The 25763-nt window shown below is 37.6% G+C and overlaps 1 protein-coding gene across 5 annotated transcripts in view; it reads left to right on the forward strand.

The window, feature by feature from the left end:
- The window catches only part of HIVEP1 (HIVEP zinc finger 1), a 149395-nt gene that overhangs the window by 120527 nt on the left and 3105 nt on the right, over nt 1-25763 (forward strand). For all 5 annotated transcript variants that reach the window (XM_064362983.1, XM_064362980.1, XM_064362982.1 and 2 more), the window contains exons 5-8: nt 363-496; nt 1355-1530; nt 6368-6469; nt 25036-25547. In XM_064362983.1, the coding sequence (XP_064219053.1) occupies nt 363-496; nt 1355-1530; nt 6368-6469; nt 25036-25547 (924 nt within the window). The remainder of the gene's footprint in view (nt 1-362; nt 497-1354; nt 1531-6367; nt 6470-25035; nt 25548-25763) is intronic.

The raw sequence follows: 25763 nt of genomic DNA on the forward strand, positions 1-25763 counted from the left end.
ATTTAAATGTAGTGTTACGAGTGGTTGGTTAAATGGAAGAAAAAATATTTAATGTACTTAAAAAAAAGTTCCTGTTAAACTTATGAAATACCACGGTCTAGGAGTTGTAAAGCCTTTATTTGGGGGTGTCAGTGAGCTGTGGTGGGATTTTTAAGTAACATAAGCTTTATCAGTTTGCTGTGATTGAGACAGATTCATAAGGGAAGAGATAAAGCAAATGCCCTTTGAATCTGTTACTACTCTGAAATGCATTTCAGTGACCATATGCTCTGTACTCTGCCATGTTTTAATTTCCAGTGAAAGATTAGCATGTTTGTGTTTTCAGTTTTATTAAATTAGTTTCTCTCTTTTTTTCCTTTCAGAGAGCATTAGGTAATCAAAAATCCACAGTAGTTGAATTCAGCAATAAAGATGCCTCTGAAATTAACAGTGAGCAAGATAAAGAAAATTCCTTAATCAAAAGTGAACCAAGAAGAATTAAAATATTTGATGGAGGGCAAGTACAAATTTTACTTCTTAAATGTACATTTAAACTTACTTTTTAAATGTACATTTGATTTCATGTGAATAAAGGCTCAGTGCCAATTTAATATCAACGTTGCAAGGTTTTTCAGCTTATTAACAGAATCTCCATAGCAAAATATGTTAGCATTATGTTAAATTTATTTTGATGGAGAAATGATGACTGTTTGGGAAATACTGTATGACCTTGAAGGCAGCTAAAAACTAAATTATTAGAGTGAACCTTGGGTTTCACATTGATTTACAATAAGGAATGACCTAGAGAATCTGCTCTCAGATGAATTCATTGCCTATTTGATATCTTTGTGTATTTTGTTATGAACAAAAACATTGTAAAAGCCAATTATAGTGAAGCTCCAAAATATTTCAGTGCTTAAAATTATTGTGATTGAATTTACCAGTGAAGAAAAAATTTTAACCAGTGATGTAGAAACAGGGAAGTATTTTAAAATTACACACAGTAGTGGAGTGCAGTGGTGCGCTCCAGTAGTCCCAGCTATTCAAGAGGCTGAGGCAGGAGGATCACATGAGCCTGGGAGGTGGAGGCTTAAGTGAGCTACGATCACACCACTGTGCTCCAGCCTGGGCAACAGAGCAAGTCTCTGTCTCTAAAACAAAACAAAACAAAATATAATATTGCATAAGTCTTTTTGATTAGAATTAGCTATATTAAATGTTGATGTAAAAAGATGGAATATTCTGTTACTTACACATGCATAAAATTGTTATTGGTTGAGTATGAAAGTTGTGCCTTGTTTTATTTTTGGGTTGAATTTTAATCATCCATATTTTCTCAAAGACAATCTCCCTATTCATTTTTTCTTTAAATTAGATATAAATCAAATGAAGAGTATGTATATGTCCGAGGCAGGGGAAGAGGAAAATACATTTGTGAAGAATGTGGAATACGTTGTAAGAAACCTAGCATGTTAAAGAAACATATACGAACCCATACAGATGTCCGCCCCTACCACTGCACTTACTGTAACTTCTCCTTTAAGACTAAAGGTATGCGATGCATATTGCTTCAAGGTCCTTTTATATGCATTTAGGTGATAGAGCTAAAACCCAGCTATGTATTTTCTTTGACCAACGAAATAGTAGCTTAAATAGACTAGTGTAAATTACATCTTGTCAATGTTGTAGTCTTATTTCTTTATATTATTTTAGACTCATTGGGAAAAAGTTTTTAATTGCACAGTTTTAGAATAAATATATGATAAATATAATATTTTTAAAAGAGCAGCAGCCCTTTTTAAAAAATTTCACTCCTTACATTGCAGTTATACAATGTGATGATCAATACACATTTTCAAAAATATTTAATTTGGGGCTGAAGAAGAAAAAGGAATTTTCGTGATCACAAGTAAATTCACTGGTGCTAACAGATTGAAGAAAGATTTAAAATAACTACAGTAAACTTATAATAATTACACTTTTGTTTTATCTAATTTTAGGCATATGTAGCCATTTTTTTCATGATACTTTTTTTTACACAAATACTGTTAAATTTTACCTTCAAAAATTTTCTGAAGTTCCTATTAATGTTTATGAAGAAATCTCAGAACTAATCATTAAAACTATATTTAGGACCCTTTCTGGTTTTTTAAATATGCTTTTATTTATAATCCTTACTCATAGTTAATTTGACCCTGAGCGAGTTTCTTGATACATATAATAGAGACACTACTTTAAATGTCTGCTTTCTCCATTAGGCTTCTTATTTGTGAACAATTTGTTACTTGAGATTTTAATTTCATATGCCATTCTCTAAAAACCAAGAATCTGTCTTTAACAAAGCAAGATAATTGTGAAAATACACCTGAGAGAACAATATTTGTCAAAAAAAATTTTAATTGATTTTTAAAAATAGAAGCAATTTTTATCCTTTGACTTAACATTTACTTTTTTCTTATTAAGTTGGTTGTCTTTGCAGTTTTTGTTTTAAAGATTGATGAACTCCGTAGGAAAATTTATTACATTTTTTTTGGCTAGTATTTATGGGCATTTAAAGAGAATTATAACTTATAACAACTACATGCTTCAAATTAGTTCTCTTTAAGTGCCATTCATGTATGAAACAAGAATGATGGAAAAACAAAATATTCTTCAGGTGGTTTTGAATATTTCAAAAAAGTTTCAAGAAATGAGAGAGGTGGGAGGGATACTCATGATAAAGTTCTTTGATTGTGATGTAGAACCTTCCTCGGTAGTTGGAGGGCGAATTTAAGGATGACTTTCCTTCCTGGTCCTGAGGGAGGACTCTGATAGGGTAAAGTGCTTTGGTCTTTTAACTGAATTTATTGCTTTTTCACTGGTTTTGCTCTGATGATTAGGAAACATCTATTAACTTCCTTTATGAGACAAGAAGCATATTTAAAAAGCTAATATTACTAATAAAAGATTATCATGTACAAAATGATGTTGTCAAATACAAGAAGATCAAGGTATAATAGGAAATGGGTATTTTTCAGTAGAAAGAGTAAAAGGAATCAGTATTTTAAAAATTAGATTTATGAAATAAGAGCAAGAAAGGAAGGACAACCTAGATGCATGGTAAACCAAATGAAACCACAGTGATTTCTTGGCAAGGAAAAATATAACGAGTCACAAGATGTTAATCTTAGTGAAATAACTCAGTGGTTTTAGATAATGTTAACTAAATGGTGGACAGCCCATAACGACCCCTGCAGAGTGAGTATTGCCTGTTAGCACTTTTTATGTCTTACATATCTCTGATATGCTATGTATCTGAATTTGCATTAAGTTTTTTGTTTTGTAAGACGTCATGTGGAATTATATGATAAATATTTATTTCAAGGAGACTATCCTTGCTAAGGAGACTGGTGAAGAAAATATTACAAATTCAGTATTTCCCTATTCTTGGCATAACACTTCTCATTTTTTACGGTCAGTTTCCTTTTTGAAGTCTACCTGTTATGAATCTACTTAAAACAGATTCCACAGCACATTTTAAAGGTAGTTAAATATAGTAGACCTTTCTCTCAATTATCCTGTAAATTTTCACCTTCTCTGCTTTACTTGATATCCTAGCCAGTAGGAATCCACTTAGTGTCTGGTTACTAACAGAAGGAAATAGTGATGTGGTGGCAGGCTATATAAATACAGTATGCAAAAACAGCAAAACGCTATCGGAAGAATAATCTGTAGAGCTAAAAATTGATGCTTCTGATGATAATGCTTACAAATCCATAATTCATCATTTTCCCTCTGAGTTTATTTTCTGAGTACATTTTCAAAATAATTTTAATTGATTTGTTTTCATGGTTCTGCTTTAAAGGTCAGTCAACAGAAAATATGTAGACAGCTTGTATCTCTGCAAGATTGAGTCTCATTTATATCACAGAAAGCTAGACTGTATGTAGCTATAGGAATCCAGAAACAAAACCTCTCATGCTTTCCAGAGGATTTAGAGAAATGTTTATTAAACTATCAGAAAATTTATTTATTAAATTAATACACAAGGTTTACAAAATTACTAGGAGATATCTGCATTTCAGTATGGGCATACTTTCAATATTTTGTACATTGAAATGCAGATTTTTGTTTATTTTACATTATTTAGGAAGTTGATTAATAATAAGTAATAGCTGAAGTTATGAGAAAATATGCTTACTAAAAGCTTGTATTTCCAAATTTGTCTAGTTACAATTATACATTAACTTCTTAAAAAGTAAGTAACCTGCAATAACCTCTATTTAAGGAGCAAAAACATTTCAAAAGAGGGCTGGGCGTGGTGGCTCACACCTGTAATCCTAGCACTTTAAGAGGCCAAGGTGAGTGGATTGCCTGAGCTCGAGTTTGAGACCAGCCTGGGTAACACGGTGAAACCCTGTCTCTGCTAAAATACAAAAATTAGCCAGACACAGTGACAGGTGCCTATAATCCCAGCTACTCAGGAGGCTGAGGCAGGAGAATTGTTTGAACTTGGGAGGTGGAGGTTGTAGTGAGCCAAGATCGTACCACTGCACTCCAGCCTGGGAGGGAGACAGAGCGAGACTCTGTCTCAAAAAAAAAAACAAAAAAAAGAGAACTATTAGTGGACCTTATAATTTGGTTTGTAATATTGTTAGTATTAATATACAGAAAATATTTTGACTTACAAGTGGAAATGTCAACCATAGTAAAATACCTAAATCATTTTTATAACTTTTTAATGTGAAGCTCTCGCATAAAAGTAGAGATCTGTATAATGAACACCATTGTGCTCATAATCTTTTAATAATAGCTAAGATTTTGCCATATTTGCTTCATATTTTTTTCAGTATATTTAAGGTAAATATCAGAGATAGCCAAGTGTTAATCCAGATGTTGTCTCCAGAATCACGGAAGTCAGGGTTTGATGGATCTTAGCTATCATCTGGTCGAGGCAGCCTCTTAAGCCTGACCTCCTGAAGTACTAAGCTCTGGGGTCCTGTGTGGTTAGCTCAGACAAGAATGTACTATGTAGTGCAAGAATCATCTTGTACAGGGATGACCAGTTGCACAGGCTTAGTCCATTCATCAAGAAATTGAATAAATACAGCTATTTTCCGTGTGCTTCAGCCACTGCAAGCCTGAAATTTGGACCAATGATTCAGACATTTTGAGCTCTTGTAAAGGCTTATTCTCAAATACTAGTTTGCCCCTTGCCCACTAAATTCAATATTTAGAGTTGTTTTTGTTTCTCAAAAAAAGATGACTTGCCCCTGTTGGCAGTGTTTTTGTGTGTGGCTTTATCCAGTGTAGATACTTGTTATCTTCAGAAGAATCTGAGCTGTCCCCCTGGATTCAATGTTCACTTGAGGCAGGTGTGCCTGGTAGTTCTCAGCTGGCATGGTCGTACTTTAAGAGGTCGATACAACAGCTGCCAGAGGAAACACTTTTACTGGTACTATTTTGAGACTTATACTTTATATGTGAAGTGAAATTAATACAGGAAATGCTTTTTCTTATTCCAGAAATACTGTTTATGAAATTACAATGACCCAAAATAGTTTTTCATAGATAGTCAAGCTTGAAACTTTAAAACGTGAACTCCAAGGTACCAGAAATAAGAAACTCAAAGCTACCAATGTGAGCAGATATTAACAAAAAAAAATTAAAAGGCCTTAAAGGGAATCAACGCCAGATATATGCCTACAGGTGTACCTGTCCTGAGATAGCCTCTCAGACTCCTGAAATAAGCCTGGACCTCCTGTCCAGTGACTTTGGGCCATGTGGGATAAACCCTATCTGCTTAAAAGCAAAACCCTCTATCTATACCATGCAAAAACAAACAAACAAAAAACTGGTCCAGAATCAGTTTTCTGAAACCAATGAAACTGTTAAGGTCCCAGGCAGAAGCAATTGGAAAACTGCTGTATAAAGATGTTTCTGCAACCCAGGGTACTTAGGACTCCATGGAACGCAATCTTGCTGAGGATAAACTTAACAATTAAAAGTAAAAAGCATGCAAAGAAACAAAGTACTATGAGAAAGAGTCAGCAGACATAACAAGTGGAGAATTCACACTCCGAGAACTACAGAGCACAGTGTAGTCTGAACGGGGCTTTATGTATAAAAATGTCCCAAGAAATAAATAAGGACTAGAGAATAGAAAACTTAAAGTAAAGGAGATGTTATCAAAGTAGAGGAGGTAATTTTAAAAAGAAATTATAAATAATAAATAACAAGGTATTATAGCATGGAGATACCACATTTTCTTTTGTCCAAATTTTAGTGATTGGAATTGTATGACCACAGTCTGTACTTTTGCTTGAATAGGAATGAAATTTTGCCAGTGTTTCCAAATGCAATAGCAAAATAATACTACATGAGCTAATAAACATTCTTTTCCCTTAAGGAAATCTGACAAAACACATGAAGTCCAAGGCGCATAGCAAGAAATGTGTGGATTTAGGCGTCTCAGTAGGTTTAATAGATGAACAGGATACAGAAGAATCAGGTAAGGCTTTATACCGTATTTTTTCATAAATGCTATTTATAATGTACAGTTTTTTTGCATCCATACCCTTTCCATTCCCACTGATACTGCCTAATTCCTGTTTTCATTACCTCTTGTTTATCTATGCAGTAGACTCCTAACTAGTTTTCCCGTGTCTAGATTGTCCTCCTTCCTATCCATCTATCCCCAACAATGTTAATCTTTCTGAAGCATATGTCTAATCATACCTCTCCTCTGCTCAGTTTCCCATCAGTTCCCATTTGTCTAGAAAATAAAATGTCAACACTTGACCTTGATCAAAATCTTTTGTAATCTGCTGCTTACCTAATTCTCTACCCTTCTCGTTTCTCTCTTTCACCTACCCATATGCTTGAATTTCCTGCTGACTTGTCATTGATTGCTCTTCACCTTTACACCCCTCCCTTAGAACCCCCAGCCCTCACTCCCCACACAAACGTGGCTCCCAGTGCCCTGGTCAAAATCTCGCTTTCCTTCAAATCTAGCCAAGTCCACTGCTGTCATGAAGCCTTCTCTGATTTTCCTTTCCACACCTCTTGCAGGAAACAATTCTTTTTCTCTGGACTCCTCTAGTATTTTAGAATTTCCTCCCTGAAAGCATTTAATCCCCCTCTCCCTTGTTCTGTGATTATTGACGCACTCACCTGAGCTCCCACCGCGATGATTCAGCATGAGCAGAGCCAGTGAGCACAGAACACGTGCTCACCACAGCACTTAGTGCAGTGCCTTGCGCTGCACACCTGCTTCATAATTATGGACTAAAACGTTTGTTTACTTCTCCTAAGTGTTTATTACTCTGAAAAAGTTAAATAACTGTTTTTTTAAACAGTGTTAACAAATTTAATTATTTATCTCTGATGAATTTTGAGGAAGAATAAACCTGTTCATCTGTTCTAACTCATCAGAGAATAGAAATATCTTTTTGTAAAATTTGTTTTTAACCCAAGGATTTATTGACAAAAGAAAAAATTTTTTGAAAAAGTATCCTACTGCTTTTTAAAATGCCCTAAATTAAACATTTACTTGCTTGCTATATTTTTCTTGACATGTATTAGTTTGGTCTAGAGAAAATTTCCAGAGAGAAAGTGATGAGGACATCATTGAATATATAGGTAAAAATTCAAATGCATTTAATCCCTGTAACACATGAAATGAATCAGCCTGAATTTACTTCTAAATATACAAGAGATATGACTCACATCTTCAGTGGTACAGAGCAATTCTGTTGTAAAAAGCTAGGAAAAATGTGTAAGAGTTTCAGCAAGGATATTTATTACCCACCGTGTAGAAAAGGACAAGGTAACGGTATGATTATAGTACACTCACGTGTCTTCTTCAAGAAGATGAATCTTATAAAAATTAACTAATGTGTCTATAGAGTTCTCTAAATTGTTAAGGGAAGGTTGTACTTATATCTCAAATTTGCATAGGAGAATTATAGTTTCTGTTAATTATTATGGATTGTTTACATTTGCTGACTGACTGACCTACGTATGTATTTATTCATTGTTGTGTTTTTTCTAATTCCAAAAGCATTCAAAGCTGGTCTTAGATTATTACTCAAGTTGATATCCTAATTCCCTATTCAGATTAGAACTTCTGATAAACAATGTAGTTTTACCTTTTTCCTTTCAGTTTACTTTTTTAAAAACTACTGTATTTGTGGGTAATCTCAAAATTTTTTTCAGTGTTTATGAAATAATGTTGAAGTAGAACATATAGGTGGAGTTTTGCCAAGTGCTGTGTCATGCTGTGCTAGAGACCTAACATTCTGTGTTGCTTCATCAGCAGAATTCATTCCTTTTGCTTTATTATGGGTTTGCACTGTAGGTATAAATATAGTAAACAATTGTTGTTTTAAACAAATGATCAGCTGTTTTATTGTGCTTTTCTGTGCTTTTAAAACATATTTGGAGATTTTTTTAAATACAAAAAGGTACAAAGAATTTGTGTGTACTCATGTATTCACAGCAGTGTTGATTGTAAATATTTTCTTATATTTGCTTCAAGTTCTCTTCGTAAATGCAATATATTTTTGAAAACCAGTTCAGTGAGGTATTATTGCAGCTGAGGGGCAGCTTCCCTTACTCCCCACTTCTTGCCATTCTCCTCTCCCTCTCAGAGGAACTCACTGCATTGGGGGTTTTCCTTTCAGTTCATTTAACATATGTGTATATATCTGTGAATAGTGCGTGACTTTATGTTTGTATTTTAAATTTGCATAAACAGTACCACTTTATATGTAGATACCTAGAAAATGGTGCTTTATAATTTTACATTGTTCTCCAGAAGAGACTTTCCATTTCCTCACCTTTTTATACCTAATACTGTTAGAACTTAAATTTTTGGCCAAGTTGATGGATTTGTTTGTTGTATTTCTGATTTATTGATTACTATACTGAGATTGGGTCTCATTATTTTTTAAAACAAACTTTTACTCCATTAAACTAATGATAGCTGGAGATGCGATTTTGCTTAGCATTTCTGCACTTGTCCTTGTTTGCAGGGGGCAAGCCAGGAGCCTGCAGCATGATGCTGTGTCTGGAGGGTGCCCTGTTTCTAGCCTTCCGCTAGCCCAGAGTGGCACCAGCTGTTCTTTTTCAGTCTTCTGTGCTGGCTCCTCCTCGCCTCCCCAGCCTCTCACGTAGGCTCCAGGGCTGTGGCCTCTGATCTCTTCTCTTCCTGTCTGTGCTCACTTTTGTAGGTAGTCTCATCTGGTCTCCTGACTTCAGATACCATCTCTGTGCTGATGATGCCCCAGTTCATTCTAGATGTGGGTGTCTTTCTGACTTAACCCCCACCAGTCTCTGCTGGGGTGTCTAATTAGTATCTCAGGTCTGATGTGTCCCAGACCCCTGCTTTACCACTTACCTCTTAAGAAGCACACATCCCCGTAGTTTTCTGTCATCCCTTCCAGCTGCTTGGCCAGAAATCTTGAGGTCATCCTTGACGCCCATCTTTCTCACATGTTGCTTTTAATCTACCAGTAAAATCTTTTGGCTCTTCACTTCAAAATGTCTTCAGAATCCATCCACTTTTAATCACCTCCACCACCCGACCCCAGCCACATCCTCTCTACTAAATTGTTCTGGAATAGCTCCTGATTGGTCTCTGTGGTTCTACCCTGTTCCTTTACAGACTGTCATCAACATAGCAGCCAAAGTGGTCTTATAACAATTGTGTCATTCCTTTGCTTAAAAGCCCCAGTGGTTTCCTGGCTCATTCAGAGCACTGCTAGGCCACCCACCAGCAGCTCTGTCTTCCTCCTTACCATCTCCCTGAGGCTCGGCTCCCCATGCTTCCTCCCTCGCATGTTCAGCTGCAGCCACACCGGCTGCAGTCCCCTGCCTCTCTCTTGAACACCCCCAGCAGGCCCCTGTCTCAGGGACTTTGCGCTCCCAGGCATTCTTAACAGGAAACTCTGTTAAGAATGGCCTCGACCAGATGCTGTGAGACTTACGCCCCCCTACCTTCAGCTCTCTAGCAGATGTCCCTCATCAGCGGGGCCTTCCTGAATATAAATACATATAAATATAAATATACATAAAAGCAAAAGGCATCTCACTCTCTTACTGCCATAATCACTTATGCCCTTTCTCTTGTTTTCTTTTTCCTCATAGCACTTACCACCACCAGACATGTGTGTGTGTATTTATTATGTATTTCTTCCAATTAGAAAATAAGTTACATAAGGACAAGGGTGACGTTTTGCTCCCTGCTGTATCTCCAGCTCCTTGGGATTATGCCTGACAAATAGTAGGTAGTAAACAGTTGTTGACTGAATGACTAGAAAAAAATTCTTTATAATCTTCTAGGAAATAATTCAATATTATTAAGTTTAGAATTAGATACAGTCATTTTCCATTAAATTCCTTCACTAAAATTGAATGATAGCTGTGCTACTTGATACCTTTACTTGTAAATAGTGCTTATATTATATGGCCAAGGTCAGTCAGTATAGGAATTGTTAAAGTGATAATGGCATTTGTTAATTTGTTATTTATTGGTTGTTGGATCAGATGACTAGAACTCCCCTGAGTTATCTGAAGATAATTCAAGTTTTCTGACTATTCCATGTTCTCATCCTCAGTAATGATCTTTCCAGGTTGATAAAGAGCTGTTCTGTTTTTTAATAGTTCCAGAGGAGAAGAGTTTATTCTCCTTTTGATTGATTTTTTTTTAATGTATCACTTCGGCACCTATTCAGTGTGTGCACAGTTAACTATCCTCCAGGAGCTCCTGGCAATGGCTGTGATGTAGCATGAGCCCAAATTTGGCAAGGTTCACTTCCCAAGCCTGTGATGGGAAAGATCAGTGATGACCAAGTTTGATCCCAGAAGAAAGGGAAGGTATTTATTTATCCCTAAGCTACTTCATTTGGAAGACTGTTGGTGAGGTGGGAAAGGAAGGGCAAGCATTCTAGACCAGGGAGTTGCTTGGCAAAGACACACAGGTTGGGGAAGAGGAATAGGGTATAAGAGTGTGAATGGGACAGAAAAACAGAGAGTTCCACAAGGCCCAAGACTGGGAAGCGGGCTAGGGGACAGGTAATAGATGCTATGCAGGGGAGTTTCAGCATGAGAACTGCCATTTCGGGTTTAAACTCTACTCACTGGGTCTGGATACAATCAGCACCCCTCTCATGCCAGTTTATACCCATTTCTTCATGTTTCTTACACTTGAAAACTATTATTTTTCTAAACAGTCAATGACACATACAGTGTTTCTTTGATTACAGAAGTCTGAACTAAAATTATTTAAACCCATTGTCTCTTTAGGACCACATATATCTGACTTTTATTCTGGACTATGTTCTCAAATGTTCTTGAGACAAGATGAAAGATAACAGGGCTTTTAATCTGTGACCCTTGAATTTTCCTTATTGAGATTTGTTGTTTGTTCGTTTTTTGCTGTTGCTGCTGTTTTATTTTGTAGTGGGAATTCAGACAGTAATGACAAAAAGAAGCGTGTTTCATTAAGTGGATGATCCCAGTCAGCGACAACAATATTAAATCTTTCCACAGACAAAAGTCTTTTTTCTGGATGGATGAGTGGTTTACAAAAGAAATGCCTTAAAACTTCAGCCTCTCTCATTCTCCAGCAGATGGAGTTTAACAGTTTAGACGGGAAGTCTGAAATAATTTTCCCTTGTGGTATCCTGTTTTGTATGTCTGTGTGTAAATGTATAATGACTGATTTGGAAATATTGCTGTCTGTGTATTAAACTAGGAAGCATTATTTCCCCTGGAATTAGTTTCTGCTCTGGGCCTGGAACACTGTGGTGTAGAACTTTCGCCGCAGAATAGACTCTTGTGAAAGATAAGGCCTCAACTTGTCCTGCTTTAACGTTTCTGTATATGTTTTAAAACCTTGCCCCAATCAACTCTATAAAGATGTTATAAAGAGAGCAATGTGTTAGGAAGTGTTTCATTTTGCTAACAGTTTTATTTTCCAAGGACAAATGCAGATGATTACTATATTAGACATATAGGAGGAGTAGAAGAAATGGCTGACTTAAAACATGATGAAGGAGAATAAATGTTTCTGGTACTACGGTTTTAAGTTTTGAAGTGGACAGCCCAGCAGAACAAAGCTAGGGAGGCCTAGAGGCTGGTCTCTGTCGAGTGAGTTCACATGCCTGGTTCTCCCCCGCATCCTCTTCACACCCCGACACATCTCTACCTCCCCCATCATAGAGAACACCTGCCCCTCTTAGGAATCAGGCTCCTGGCAGCAGCTACTTGTGAGAAGTGAGACACTCTGTAGGAGCCTCTGCCATTCTTGAGAGTCTGACCTGACAATGTATTCTCCATTGTTTTAACCCAGTACATGAAGATAAGTAAGAACATCGCATCGTGTAATATGGGATATTTTAACACATAAACATGCTCTCTTTTCCTTTTAATGGTGAACAACCTTTCGAGGGATCATGGGGTCTTGATATCATCTCTCATCTTCTTAATCTAACATAATTCGAATACTAATCCTGCTATACAAATATACTGCTAGAAACCACACTGGGATTTCATTTGCTGTGTGTCAACCGTCGAAATTCAGGAAAATGCTCTAGTTTGGTCAGCAGTAAGGTGCCACAGCAGTTATCAAAGTCAGCCTCTTACTTTTATTCCAAACAGTGATTTTAGTGGCTTTTAAGATACCTTCCATTATGCCTTCACACCTACAGTTATCGAGGGCTCTCTGGTCTAGCCATATGAGAACTGAAAATCCAGAATAGTCCTGGAAACTCGTTTATTCCCTAGATTCTCCCAAACACAGTTGAAGTTTGTTGTTTCATCATGCTAATAGATTATAGATGACTATTAGATAATACAGTGCTAAAGAAAAATGGCCCACGTCAGGAGCCACATGTCTTTTCAGAAGCCAGTACGATGAAACATCAAATCTTGATCAATATGAAAATTGTCTTCTCTGTTTTGGTAGCCACTTCCTATTTCCTAACAACAGGGTGGGAGTGACATCAGTAGTGGAGTCCTGCAGCATGTGAAGAAGGAATACTAGACTCGGCCTGCTTTTCTGAAAGTGACATATGAGTCTTGATGATCTGGGTAAGCCTTGTTTTAAAAAGGACAAAATTTGGGAGACCTGATTGTAAATCTAAAAAGAAAAGTCTCAGCACCTGCCAGTGTTTGCAGAACAGCACCCAGAAACCTTAGGATTGTGTTTTTAGATTTATAGGACACCTTTGGGGGCTTAGTCATTTAATTGATCTTTTCTGTAGCATAAAGATAATCATCACCAGGAAACGTCTCTGAGCTTTCATTCATTAAACAGAATGTACTAAACACTTGCAGGCAGTCAGACAGTGTTACTAAAAGCACCCCAGTACAGTATTTATTTTTTAAACATCATCACCACTTTGTAATACTTCGGTCAGCTCAGAGCGTTCTGGAAGAAACACAGGCCTTATGCTATATTTATGATGAGTTACTCTCACACGTGTGCATTGTTTGGTTTTTCACTAAAGGTTTTCTCCAGATTTATTGCTAATTAACATCAGTGTTTTCCAGGCATTATCTTCAATCTTTTCTCTTTTAGGGATCCTAGACTTGTTCTCTACTCTGCCAACCATGCCATACTCACATTATCATTCACCATCATATTGCGGCGGGTCCCTGGTTGATAAAGAGTGTTCATTAAAGGGTGATGTGAAAAGGATGTGATGAAAGGCCACAGACCCCTTCTGAATTCTTTACCACCCTTAGCAACAGTAGGCTGTGTGGCTGGGCTACCTGTCTTATCTTTTAGCAGATGGAATTCTTGTTCTGATTCTCAATGGAATAAATTAGGGGGTGTTGGGACACGTTTATTTTTAATTAAGCAAGAGGAATTATAAATTTTTATAAGCCAGCCATTAAAATGTGGACATTTGGCATTTAAAAGAAGTTTCTTATTTAGTTTAAAACTAGCAACTTAAGCTGCAGTGATAAGAAATGCTCATGGGAAGCCTAATCCCTTAGCCCCGCTGCACATTTTCTTGTTTTCTTGCCATAAAACATGATATAGCCTCAGGAATTTTGTTCTTGTGTTCTTGGGGTATTAGTGACTACATTTTAGTTTTCACCTTTTGTGTCAAAGATCATGCCGCCAGCAATTTGCTTTTCATCCTTTGATCCAAAGAATGTTTTCGTCAACAAATGCTGGACTTCAGTGCAAGGAATGTTAATGTGTACCCTCAGCTGCCCCCTAGGAGAACCGTTTAACATGACGAAGTGCAGTGAGAAACATTTTTGTTGGACTTTAATTACTTACAGTAAAGATGATGTTTCATCACAAGGTTTTAAAACCTGTATCACATTTACTCTTAAAAAAATTTAAGTGAATTTTAAAAAATTACTAGCAAAGCTTTTTTTTTCCCAGACGAAACCTGTGGAATATATTATCATCGGGATTTTTATAGAACACATTATTACTCTTTTTAAGAAACACTCCCATGTGTAAAATATGAAACCGTAATAGGCCTTAGGATTGATACTTAAAGCAGCGCTAATACTATTTTGAACGACACACACATGACAGTCTTTTGGTTTACTTCCTAAAGTTAACAAACATTAAACTCTGGCCCTTTATGTTCTGAATGATGTTTTCATCTTCACAATATATATATTATTGTATTCACATGCTTTAAAATTTTTTCCCTAGGTTGCCATTGTTTATCTGGCTTTCAGAGTAATATTTCTAAACATATGTGAAAAACAGAAGCAGGCAAACTTCCAGCAACAAAAGAAGGCTGCTACTGAGTGTGGGTGGGCTGGGGATTGGTACCCTCGGGAGCCCCTTCTCTCAGGGAGCTCCTCCTGCCGCTTTTGCTACTCTGGCTCTTCCAGCAGGTGTCACTGTCTGGCAGCAGTGGCAGACAGGTCGCAGTTCACCTGACTGATCTTCAGACGGTAACTCTTAAAATCTATGTTTAGGGAAGTTGTTTGGTATAACAACAGCTCATAATTTTATCAAAACCTTTACTTTGAACAAAGATGTTGCCACATTATATGCCTGCTTTTTCCCTCATGAATTGAAATTCATAGAAAATAAAGGAATTAGTCTTGTGCTGATATAAAATTTTATTGAGTATTGGAAACTTTTGTTTATAATGAAAGGGGAATGTGTCTGGGAGGACATTTAAATGGAACTTTTAGGACCATTTATTTATGAATTTGCTAAGCAAATATAGTTTCCTTAGGTCTGTTTTGGAGTTATCTGATGGCTGCAAAGGGGTAGGCCACAGTGCTTACCCTCTTGAAGTATGAGTCTGTATTATACACACCAAGAAAGTAACAATTGTAATAGAAAGGGAGAAAGTCAGTATCTGTTATTGGCATAATGACAGGGCTCCTAAGTTCGTAGAAACCTGTTTTAGAATCCTGGCATTGATGCATTCTAATCAGATACAGTACAAGCTTCTTAGCTTGCTTGTGGAAGATGGGTGTAATATCAACTCTGTCATGGCATGGTGGTTAAGTTTAAACGTGGAAGGTAATATGGCATAGATGTTGGCAAACTTTTTATGTCAAGGGCTGGATAGTAAATATTTTAGGCTTTGCAAGCCATGTGTTCTCTGTCATGACTACTAAACTTTGTGCTTGTAGCACAAAAGCAGCCATAGACAGTATGGAAACAAATGAGCCTGGCTGTGTTCCAATTAAACTTTATTCACAAGAACCGGTGGAGAGCCACATGCAGCTGGTGGCCATAGTTTGCCAATCCCTGATATACAGTTACTCAACATACTATCATCATTATATTAAGTAACATGCAGCAGCAAAGTGAGCAGTGTCATAGAGTCAAATTGACAAGTTTTCTGAGTCCATAACAAGTCCTTGTTCTTGTCTTCACTAGCTTGTTGATCACAGGCAAGGCTTTTCCTTTCTGGGTCTTAAATCAGTATGACTTCTGATTCAGCAGCAGTGTCTTCTTTGCGGGGCAGGAGCAGTGTTAAGGGGGACAGGGAATTACATAAAAGACTTTTATTCATATGAATCCAAACAGAGAGCAGAGTTGTCTGGGCTTTGTTTTGGTGCCATGAGTATTTAAAAGGATACCATTGACTTCTGTTCATTTAAGCTACCCATTTTATCTTTTCTCTATTACCCCAGAATATCAGTCCTGCTTAACAAATATGTAATGATTCAAAATTCATTTGTAGGTTTTTGAACTTTGACAGTGGTCTCCTCTAGCAGAGATTTCAGATACTATGTATTCAGAGACAGAAACAACATTCTGTGCTTATCTCAGTGAAGGAAACCAGGAAAGGAATCTCAGCCCCTCCTACATCCTCTGCAAGCTATAGGCATGTGACTTGTCCAGGAGGGGAGAAAGGTCCAGAGAAGCCACCCTGTGTGTCTTCCTACCCATACTACGAATCCTGACCTGAAATTGATATAATCAAGACAAAAACAGATTAAAATGGAGCCAGTTTTATACTCTCCATTAAAAATATATGGTGTTCATTTTAAATTATTAATATCATGTGCATATACTAAAGAAGAAAGCTTTTTCTTGAAAAAAATAAATAAATAAAAATTTAAAATACTTATAACTGATTCTTAAACTTTTATACAATATAGTGTATTTGAAATTTTAAAAGTTCCATTATTTACATTCTCTTTGGGGACTGCATTTTATATATTCTGTTATTTGTAATCAAACAATTATATGATGCTTTAAATGTCTGTACCTACAAACATTGAATTCATGCATATTTATAAGCCAGCTTATTGCTGTAATTCATCGTTGACCTTTCTGATTATTCTGCGGTTAGATTTTTAAAATATGATTGAGTGTGGAATGTCTAGGCATAGACTAACATGGGTTTGAATCTCAGCTCTGACATTTATGAGTTGTGGGCTCAATACTTTAAAAGTAATTAACTGCATTTTTCATCTTTTAAATCATTCAGTGAGGAAAAAGCTCCTTAATTAGTCCTCGTTTTACTTATGATCAAATAGTATTGGTCTGTACAGAGTGGTGCTAACTTAGGATCCAGGCTATGGATGGCTGCCCCCGGAATAGAGCCATTGAGTCATCATATGTACAGTAGAATAAGAAATGCAAAATATATATATATAGACACAAGATAAGAGCACTTTCAGGTAGTAAGAATTTAAAATGTGTATCTAGGTTAGAGTGAATTTAGGTGAAATTTTCTGTGCTTCCAGATTAACCAATAGAAGTGTTGAAATTGATTTCAGGAATTCATAGTGCCCTATTAAACAACAAGAAGACAGAAGGTACTTGTGAGAAGTCTTGATTTGACTATGAGGCTACTGGGGGGTGTTTGTTGTGCAAGCTTATCTGAGAGAATACCAGTATCAGTAGAGTAAAAGACCCTAGAGCATTGGCAGATATTTTTAAAAATTCTGTTTTATAAAGGATAATTTTAGTCTTACAGAAAAGTTGCAAAACTAGCATAGAGAATCCCCTGTCCATTCTTTGCCTCCCCTCGCCTGTGTCCACCTCTTGCATAACTACAGCATGTTTGTCAACACTAAGAAATTAACCTTGGTTCAGTATTACTAACAGAACTCATGCAGATTTCACCAGTTTTCCCACTACATCCATTTTCTGTCCCAGATTCCACATCAAGAATATTGAGGCCTGGCATGGTGGCTCACGCCTGTTATCCCAGCGCTTTGGGAGGTCAAGGTGGGTAGATGCAAGGTCAGGAGTTCAAGACCAGCCTGGCCAATAAATGGTGAAACCCTGACTCTACTAGAAATATAAAAATTAGCTGGGCATGGTGGCGAGCACCTGTAGTCCCAGCTGTTTGGGAGACTAAGGCAGGAGAGTCGCTTGAACCTGGGATCATGCCACTGCACTCCAGTCGGGGCAACAAAGCAAGGTTGCCAAGGTTACCTCAGACATGACCTTACTTTCCATGCCCTTAGCGTGGCTGTGCACTTCATCCAGCTGCAGTCAGAGGCATCCGTCTCAGCTTGCATTCCTCCTAGGTATGCCCCACATCCCAGTTGATTCTGTTTTTATATACTTACAGTAAAATTTATTTACTTACACGTACTAAGGTGTATAGTATGTGGTTTTTGACAAATGCGTAGAATTGTATGTTCATCACATGGACACAGGGAGGAGAACATCATACATTGGGGGGTGGGGGGCAAGGGGAAGGAGAACATTAGGACAAATACCTAATAGATGCAGGGCTTGAAACCTAGATGATGGGTTGATGGGTGCAGCAAACCACCATGGCACGTGGATACCTATGTAACAAACCCGCATGTTCTGCACATGTATCCCAGAACTTTAATAAATATAAAAAGTAAGAATTGTATATTCATCCCCCCTTTCTTTTCTGATGTTAATTTGTATCTTGTCTCTTTCGTTCTGAACTAATGTTACCAGAGAATTTTTCTAACAGCCCAGCTTTGGGTTTCATTGCCTTTCTCTATTTTTCATTTTTCAATTTTTATCTTTTCTGTTCTCATTTTTATTATTTTCTTTGCTCTCCTTGCTTCAAGTTTAGTTTAATCTTCTGTTTCTGATTTCTAAAACTGAAAATTTAGGTTTATCTGAGACTCATCTTTTCTAATGAAAGTGTTGAATATAATAAATTTCCCACTGATGACTGCATTAGTTATATCCCACAAAGTTTGACTGTTATATTTTAATTTTCATCCAGTTGAAAATATTTTGAAATTTTTTGAGACTGAAAATTAACCCAATGAATATTTAGAGATATGTTCTTTTCTTTTTTTCTTCAACTTCTAAGTTTAGGGGTACATGTGTGGGCAGGATTACAGGTTTGTTACATAGGTAAACGTGCCATGGTGGTTTGCTGCACAGATCAACCCATCAGCTAGGTGTTAAGCCCAGCGTCCATTTGCTCTCCTTCCTGATGTTCTCCACCCACACCCCATCACCCCCCAACAGATAGGCCCCAATAAGATTTATTCCCCACAGTATGACCACGTGTTTTCATCTTTCAGCTCCAACTTATAAGTGAAAACATATGATATTTGTTTTCTGTTCCTGCATTAGTTTGCTGAGAATGATGGCTTCCAACTCCAACAAAGGATATGATCTCATTCCTTTTTATGGCTGCAGAGTATTCCATGGTATACATGCGCCACATTTTCTTTATCCAATCTGTCATTGATGGGCATTCAGGTTGATTCCATATCTTTTCTATTGTGAATGAATACATGCACACATGTATCTTTATAATAGAATGATTTCTGTTCCTTTGAGTATATACCCAGTAATGGGATTGCTGGGTCAGATGGTACTTCTGCAGAATTCTAGGTCTTTGAGGAATTGCCACACTGTCTTCCACAATGGTTGAGCTAATTTACACTCCCACCAACAGTGTCAAAGCATTCCTTTTTCTCTGCAACCTCACCAGCATCTGTTGTTTTTTAACTTTTTATTTTGGGCCGGAGTTTCGCTCTTGTTACCCAGGCTGGAGTGCAATGGCACGATCTCGGCTCACCGCAACCTCCGCCTCCTAGGTTCAGGCAATTCTCCTGCCTCAGCCTCCTGAGTAGCTGGGATTACAGGCACGCGCCACCATGCCCAGCTAATTTTTTGTATTTTTAGTAGAGACGGGGTTTCACCATGTTGACCAGGATGGTCTCGATCTCTTGACCTCATGATCCACCCGCCTCGGCCTCCCGAAGTGCTGGGATTACAGGCGTGAGCCACCGTGCCCGGCCTGTTTTTTAACTTTTTAATTAATGATAGCTATTCTGACTGACATGAGATGGTATCTCATTGTGGTTTTGATGTGCATTTCTCTAATGATCAGTGATGTTGAGCTTTTCTTCATGTTTGCTGGCTGCATGTATATCTTTTGAGAAGTGTCCATGTCCTTTGTTCGCTTTTTTAATGGGGTTTTCTTCTTATAAACTTGCTTAAGTTTCCTGTAGACTCTGGACATTAGACCTTTATCAGATGGATAGATTGAAAATTTTCTCCCATTCTGTAGGTTGTGTGTTCACTCTGCTGATAGTTTTTTTGGTGTGCAGAAACTCTGTAGTTTAATTAGATCCCATTTGTCAATTTTTGCTTTTGTTGCAATTGCTTTTGGCGTTTTTATCATAAAATCTTTGTGCCTATATCCTGAATGATATTGCCTAGATTTTCTTCTAAGGTTTTCATAGTTTTAGGTTTTACATTTAGGTCTTTAATCCATCTTGAGTTAATTTTTGTATATGTTGTAAAGAATGGGTCCAGTTTCAATTTTCTGTGTATGGCTAGCCAGTTCTCCCAGCACCATTTGTTGGGAGACTCTTCCCTGTTGCTTCTTTTTGTCAGGTTTGTTGAAGATCAGATGGTTGTTGGTGTGCGGTCTTATTTCTGAGATCTGTATTCTGTTCCATTGATCTGTGTGTCTCTTCTCATACCAGTATCTTCCATGTGTTCTTTAATTTTGAAATAATTTGACGGTGTTTCAGATATCTTCCAATTAATTAATTTCTGATTTAATTCTGTTTTCATGTAAAAACATTCTGTATGGTTTCTACTGATTGAAAATAGTTGAGATTTGTTTTGTAACTCAAAATATGGTATATACTGATGAATGTTCCACATACACTTATATGAAAAATATGTTCTGCTGTTCAGTGCAACATTTCTATAAATGTCTTTTAGGTCTTGGTAGTGTTTTATGGGTCTTTTATATTCTTCCTGATTTTCTATTTATGTGTTCTATCAATTACTGATAGTGAATTATTGAAGTCTTTAACTATGATTATGGATTTATTTATTTTTTTCAGTTTCTGCTCTTTATTTTGAAGCTCTGTTTAATTTCATGCACACTTAGGATTGTTATGTTCATAGGGATAACCTATATCGTTAGGTAATGCTCCTGTTTATCCTCCCTTATATTCAAAGTCCACTTTGTCTGATATTAGTATAGTTTCTGCAGCTGTATTTTAGTTATTGATTTATGGTATATCTTTAGACTTTTACTTTCAACCTATTTATGTCTTTATATTAATATTTAAAATGCATTTTTATATACAGTATATACATGGGACTTGCTTTTTATTCAATCCTAGTCATTTCTGTCTTTTAATTTATGTGTTAGACCATCCCTTTTAATGTTATTATTTGACTAGTTGGAATAAAATGTACCATATTGGCAGCTGTTTTCTGTTTGTTTCATTTTGGGTTTCAGTTTTCTTTTTATGCCTTCTCTAGTATTAATCAAGTGTTTTTTGTGATTCTGTTGTATTTCCTCTATTGACTTATTTATATCTTTAAAAATTTTTAGTTGTCTACCTTCAAATAATATTCCATTGTTTTACATGGAGCCTAAAGACTTCACTGCAGTATATACACAGCTCCTCCTTTCCATCCTTTATGCTATTGTGGTCATACCTTTTCACATTTGCATTTACTATGAACGCACAGTACATTGTTACTGTTTTTGTTTTAGACATTCAGGTATCTTTAAGAGCAATTTAAAAATAAGAAAAAAACCTGTATCCTCATTTAGTCTATTTCACTGTGCTTTGTTTCTTTATGTGGATCCAGGCTTCCCATCTGATGTTATGTTCCTTCTGCTAGAGGAACTTCCTTAACATTTATTGTCCACTAGGTCAAGCAGCTGGCCATGAATCCCCTCAGTTTTTGTTTTTCTAAGTCTGTATTTCTCTTTCATCTTTGAAAATTATTTTCAATGGGCATAGAATTCTGGATTTCACAGTTTTTCTTGATGTTGTTGCTGTATTTTTTATTTGCACCGTTTTCATTTAATTGTTTTAATCTCTCAGCTGAAAGTCCTGTCTGTTACCGTCTACGTTTTCCTTTAGAGCCTTCAGCATATTAATCATAGTTATTTTTAATTCTTGGTCATTTCTAACATTGGTGTCGTATCTGACAGTGGTTCTGATGATTGATTGGTCTCTTTGGAGTATATTCTTTTCTTGCCTTCTTGTATGCCTTGTAATTTTGTGTTGAAAGCTGTATATCTTGTGTAAGACAGTAGGGACTCGTGGAAGTGGTTTGTATGCCTGGAAATGAGCATGCCTCTCCTTCCTAGAGGCCTTTAGTGTGGGAGTTGGAGTTTATCTGCTTAGGAATGGGCTGGGTATGAGAGATTTATTGTCACAACAGCTATCCTCACTGCAGCAGAGGCTTCACATTCCTGTAGAGATATCTTGTGTTTTGGGTGGGGGTTGGATCACAAGAATGTAATCTGTTCAGTTCTAGTTTTAGGTCTTCCTTTTGCACTGTGCCTCAGAAAGGGGGTCTCTGCACATACTTGTTCTCCTGTTTCTTTCCTAGCACTATTTTGTTACCTGTAATTCTAAGCCCCTTAGCTTGGCATTGTGGGGTGATGAGGAGGATGGGGTGCTGTCTCTGTTCCAATTAGTTTCAGTCTCATACCTGCACCATTGTCTTAGGTTTCTGGGCTGTGGCCTTTTCAGTTGTGTTTCCCCTCCCCCAAGTGTTGCAGGGGTTCCTGTGTAATCCTGTGCCTTCTCAAGGAGTCAAGTTGTGTGTGTGTGTGTTTTTCCTGTTCCCATTCCCCACTGCAGTGTTTTCACTGGTGTCCTAAGGACAGCCGTGCATGTTGCCCTTCTCACAGGCTAGTTCTTCTGTTTTCCTGGTGGAGACAGGGGAGATGGATCCTGGTGGAGTTCTTTGCCACTCCTGTATGGTTATTGCTTCTCTCTCCCATGTCCGGACCACAGTGGACACTTCTTACCACTCCTTCCTGTAAGCACTTGGGAGGTGATCATGACAGATCCTGAGAGAGAATGTAACCCCTAGAGGTTTCACACAATCTTGGCAACTCACTCTTGACTTTAAGCAGATACTTGAGCAGGACTCTTCTGACCAGGGTTCTCTTGTGTCTGCCCTTGATGACACAAACTTGTGTCTCCTTAGATATTGGGCTGTTGATTATCTGGGACCTCAGCTTATTGATGGTTTGGAAAAAGCCTTAAATTTAGTTAGGCCATGTGTGTGTGTGTGTGTGCGCGCGCGCGCGCGTGCGCGCACACACACACACGCACATGCACATTTGTGTGTTTAACATAAACAAGTCCCATCTTCATTAGACTTTATAGCAAGATCAGCCTTGAACGAAATCATCGTTTCTCTCCAGTAACTTGTTCTTCCAGTCATCCAGTTCTCTCTAGTCTTTCTTAAAATTTTTCTTTCAAAGAAGATGCATCTCTGAAAAAAAAAAACCTAATTTGCTACTAATGTGGCAAATCCAAGTCAAATTGAGGATGACTCGAATTTTAGAATGTCAAACATCAGGCAAGGTAGAGAAGTAGCTGAGACAAGGAGTCTGGGCATTTACCCAGAAATCATACATTCTGTCTCTGCATAGGCTCCTAGAGCCATTCAATACATTGTTATTATTTTATTTCATTACTTATTTTACAGCATAATAGTAGAACCCTAAAAGCAAAAGCCTTGTGAAATCACATGCTAAAAGAACCTAAATGCATGTTTCATCTTTGAGTTTTTTAATTATAAAAGTAGCACACATTTGTGATAAATTATGTAAAATGTCAAGTTCTTTTCATCCTCTTGGAATAATCACCCTCAGATCTTTTGTATGGGTCCTCTGAGACTTTTCCCTAAGAACTTATTTTTGTCATATACAAGGAAAAAGTAGTAAAAAATTAATATCTAGGCTGTTTGGGAAAGAAAGCCTATTGCTTGTTGCTCTGTTTATATTTTTTTCTCTTCAAAAAATACCTGTAAGTGCAGAATATATCACAGCTAAACTATACATTGTCTAATGTCATCTTTATCATATCTCAGGGACATTTCTCCCCATAACTAAAGTTTATTAAGCTTTCTATGGAAAAGAGCCTCTAATTTGCAAGATTTTTGAAAATGTGAAGACTGTAAAAGTTCCACATGAGCTTATGAGAATTTTGAAGCTATTTCCTGTATCATCTTCAAGATTCCTTGTTAAACTCAGTTTCACATGATGTTATGAGGCTGATATTCACGACTTTTAGATAATATCCCCCTTTCTGTGAGAAGCGGGTTGAATCATATCACAGAAAAAAGTGACAGGAAATATTAGCATCTCTCTTAGTAAATTAGAAGGCTTACACATTAGGCGAATATGACAACATGCAGGACAATTGAAGCATGCCTGTGTCAACCAAAGGACGAAGCTGAAGCACAAAGTCTGATTGAAAGAGTTGACTTGAGCCAGAGTAAGGACAGCTGCCCAGATGACTCACGCAAACTGCTTGGCCTTTGTTACAGGCAGATTTTTAAAGGCAAAAACAAAACAAACAAAACGGGCGGGCGGAGGGGGACAGTGGTACCAAGTAGACTGTTAGAAACTTCTGTCGGGGATTCTCATTGATATACAGAAGTAGCAGTGATTAGTGACCGCCTACCCATGGGTAAGCTATAGAGTGTGGGAATGCCTGTGCTGCATTACTAGGTGAATTCACAGCTGCGTGTGGCAATGGGAAGCAGTTTCAGTGAAGCGGGGAGTCGGATGTGATTGCTGTCTCATCTTAATGCCTCTCTGGGGCCTAGTAATCTGAAAGGGCCCACATTCCTCAGATAAAAGTTCTCTTCTTTCCTCATCTATACTACTATTCAAATCTGAAGAAAATTTATTTTGCTCACAAATACCAACAGCCATCAGTGTTTTGTGTTTAATTTGTTCAATAAAAAGAAGACACAAAATAGAGAAAAAGCTCAGGAAAAGACTTGCGTTGAACTCTGTTAATTTGCTATGCAGTTCACTTGTGTTTTAAAGATTTTCAAGTGCAATCTTAGAGGCCTTCATGTCCTTGTCTCTTGATTACCCTCTGCCTGCCTCATTCCCCTTCTGAGTCGTGTGGCATTCCTCATCCCTGACCTGGCCCTTCCCACAGAGCCGCCCTCCTCTGAATCCTGATGGCCGACTGCCTTACTCTTCCCCAGGGCCTTCTCCTCAGCCAGGACAGAGGCTTGTTGTGGGCAGGGTCCTTGTCTTTTATATTCCTCACAGAGCTGCCAAGCCAATAAAAAATTTTAAAAACAGCATTTGTGCACTTGCAAAGCATTCTGTCACATACCCTCTTGGTTGTTCTTATTAGATGAAAAACAGAGATTCAGTTATGAGCGGTCTGGATATGATCTTGAAGAATCTGATGGCCCAGATGAGGATGATAATGAAAACGAAGACGATGATGAGGACAGCCAAGCTGAATCAGTCCTGTCAGCTGCGCCCTCGGTCACAGCCAGCCCGCAGCACCTCCCATCTAGAAGTAGTCTTCAGGACTCTGTGAGTGCTGATGAGGACAGCAGGCTCACCGATTGCTTTTCTGGGGTACACACGGACCCAATGGACGTTCTGCCCAGGGCGTTGCTCACCAAAATGACCGTTCTGAGCACAGCACAGTCTGACTACAGTAGGAAGACGCTCTCTCCAGGGAAGGCCAGGCAGCGCGCCGCAAGAGATGAAAATGACACGATTCTGTCTGTAGACGCTTCCAGGTCCCCTGAAGCTGCACCCAGGTCCCCGTGTCATCAGATGTCTGTGGACTACCCTGAATCTGAAGAAATTCTGAGAAGTTCTGTAGCAGGAAAAGCTGTTGCCGTAACACAGGTAAATGATTGGCAGTTTTCTTTTTAACCTATTAAATATGGGAGCTTAATGGCTTAAAGAAATAATGCACCTAAGTGATTTATTTAGGCCAGATTAGTTTGTGTGGCTTTATTTTTTTTTCTTGTATTTAAGGGCAGAGGACATTTTCACCCTTTGGAGTCTAGTTGAGTATGCTAAACAGTTGAGGTATTTTATTGTGAATCTGTGAAAAAACCA

This window comes from Aotus nancymaae, unplaced genomic scaffold (genome assembly GCF_030222135.1).
Source record: "Aotus nancymaae isolate 86718 unplaced genomic scaffold, 86718_ANA_hifiasm-v0.15.2.pri h1tg000051l, whole genome shotgun sequence".
Taxonomy (NCBI): Eukaryota; Metazoa; Chordata; class Mammalia; order Primates; family Aotidae; genus Aotus; species Aotus nancymaae.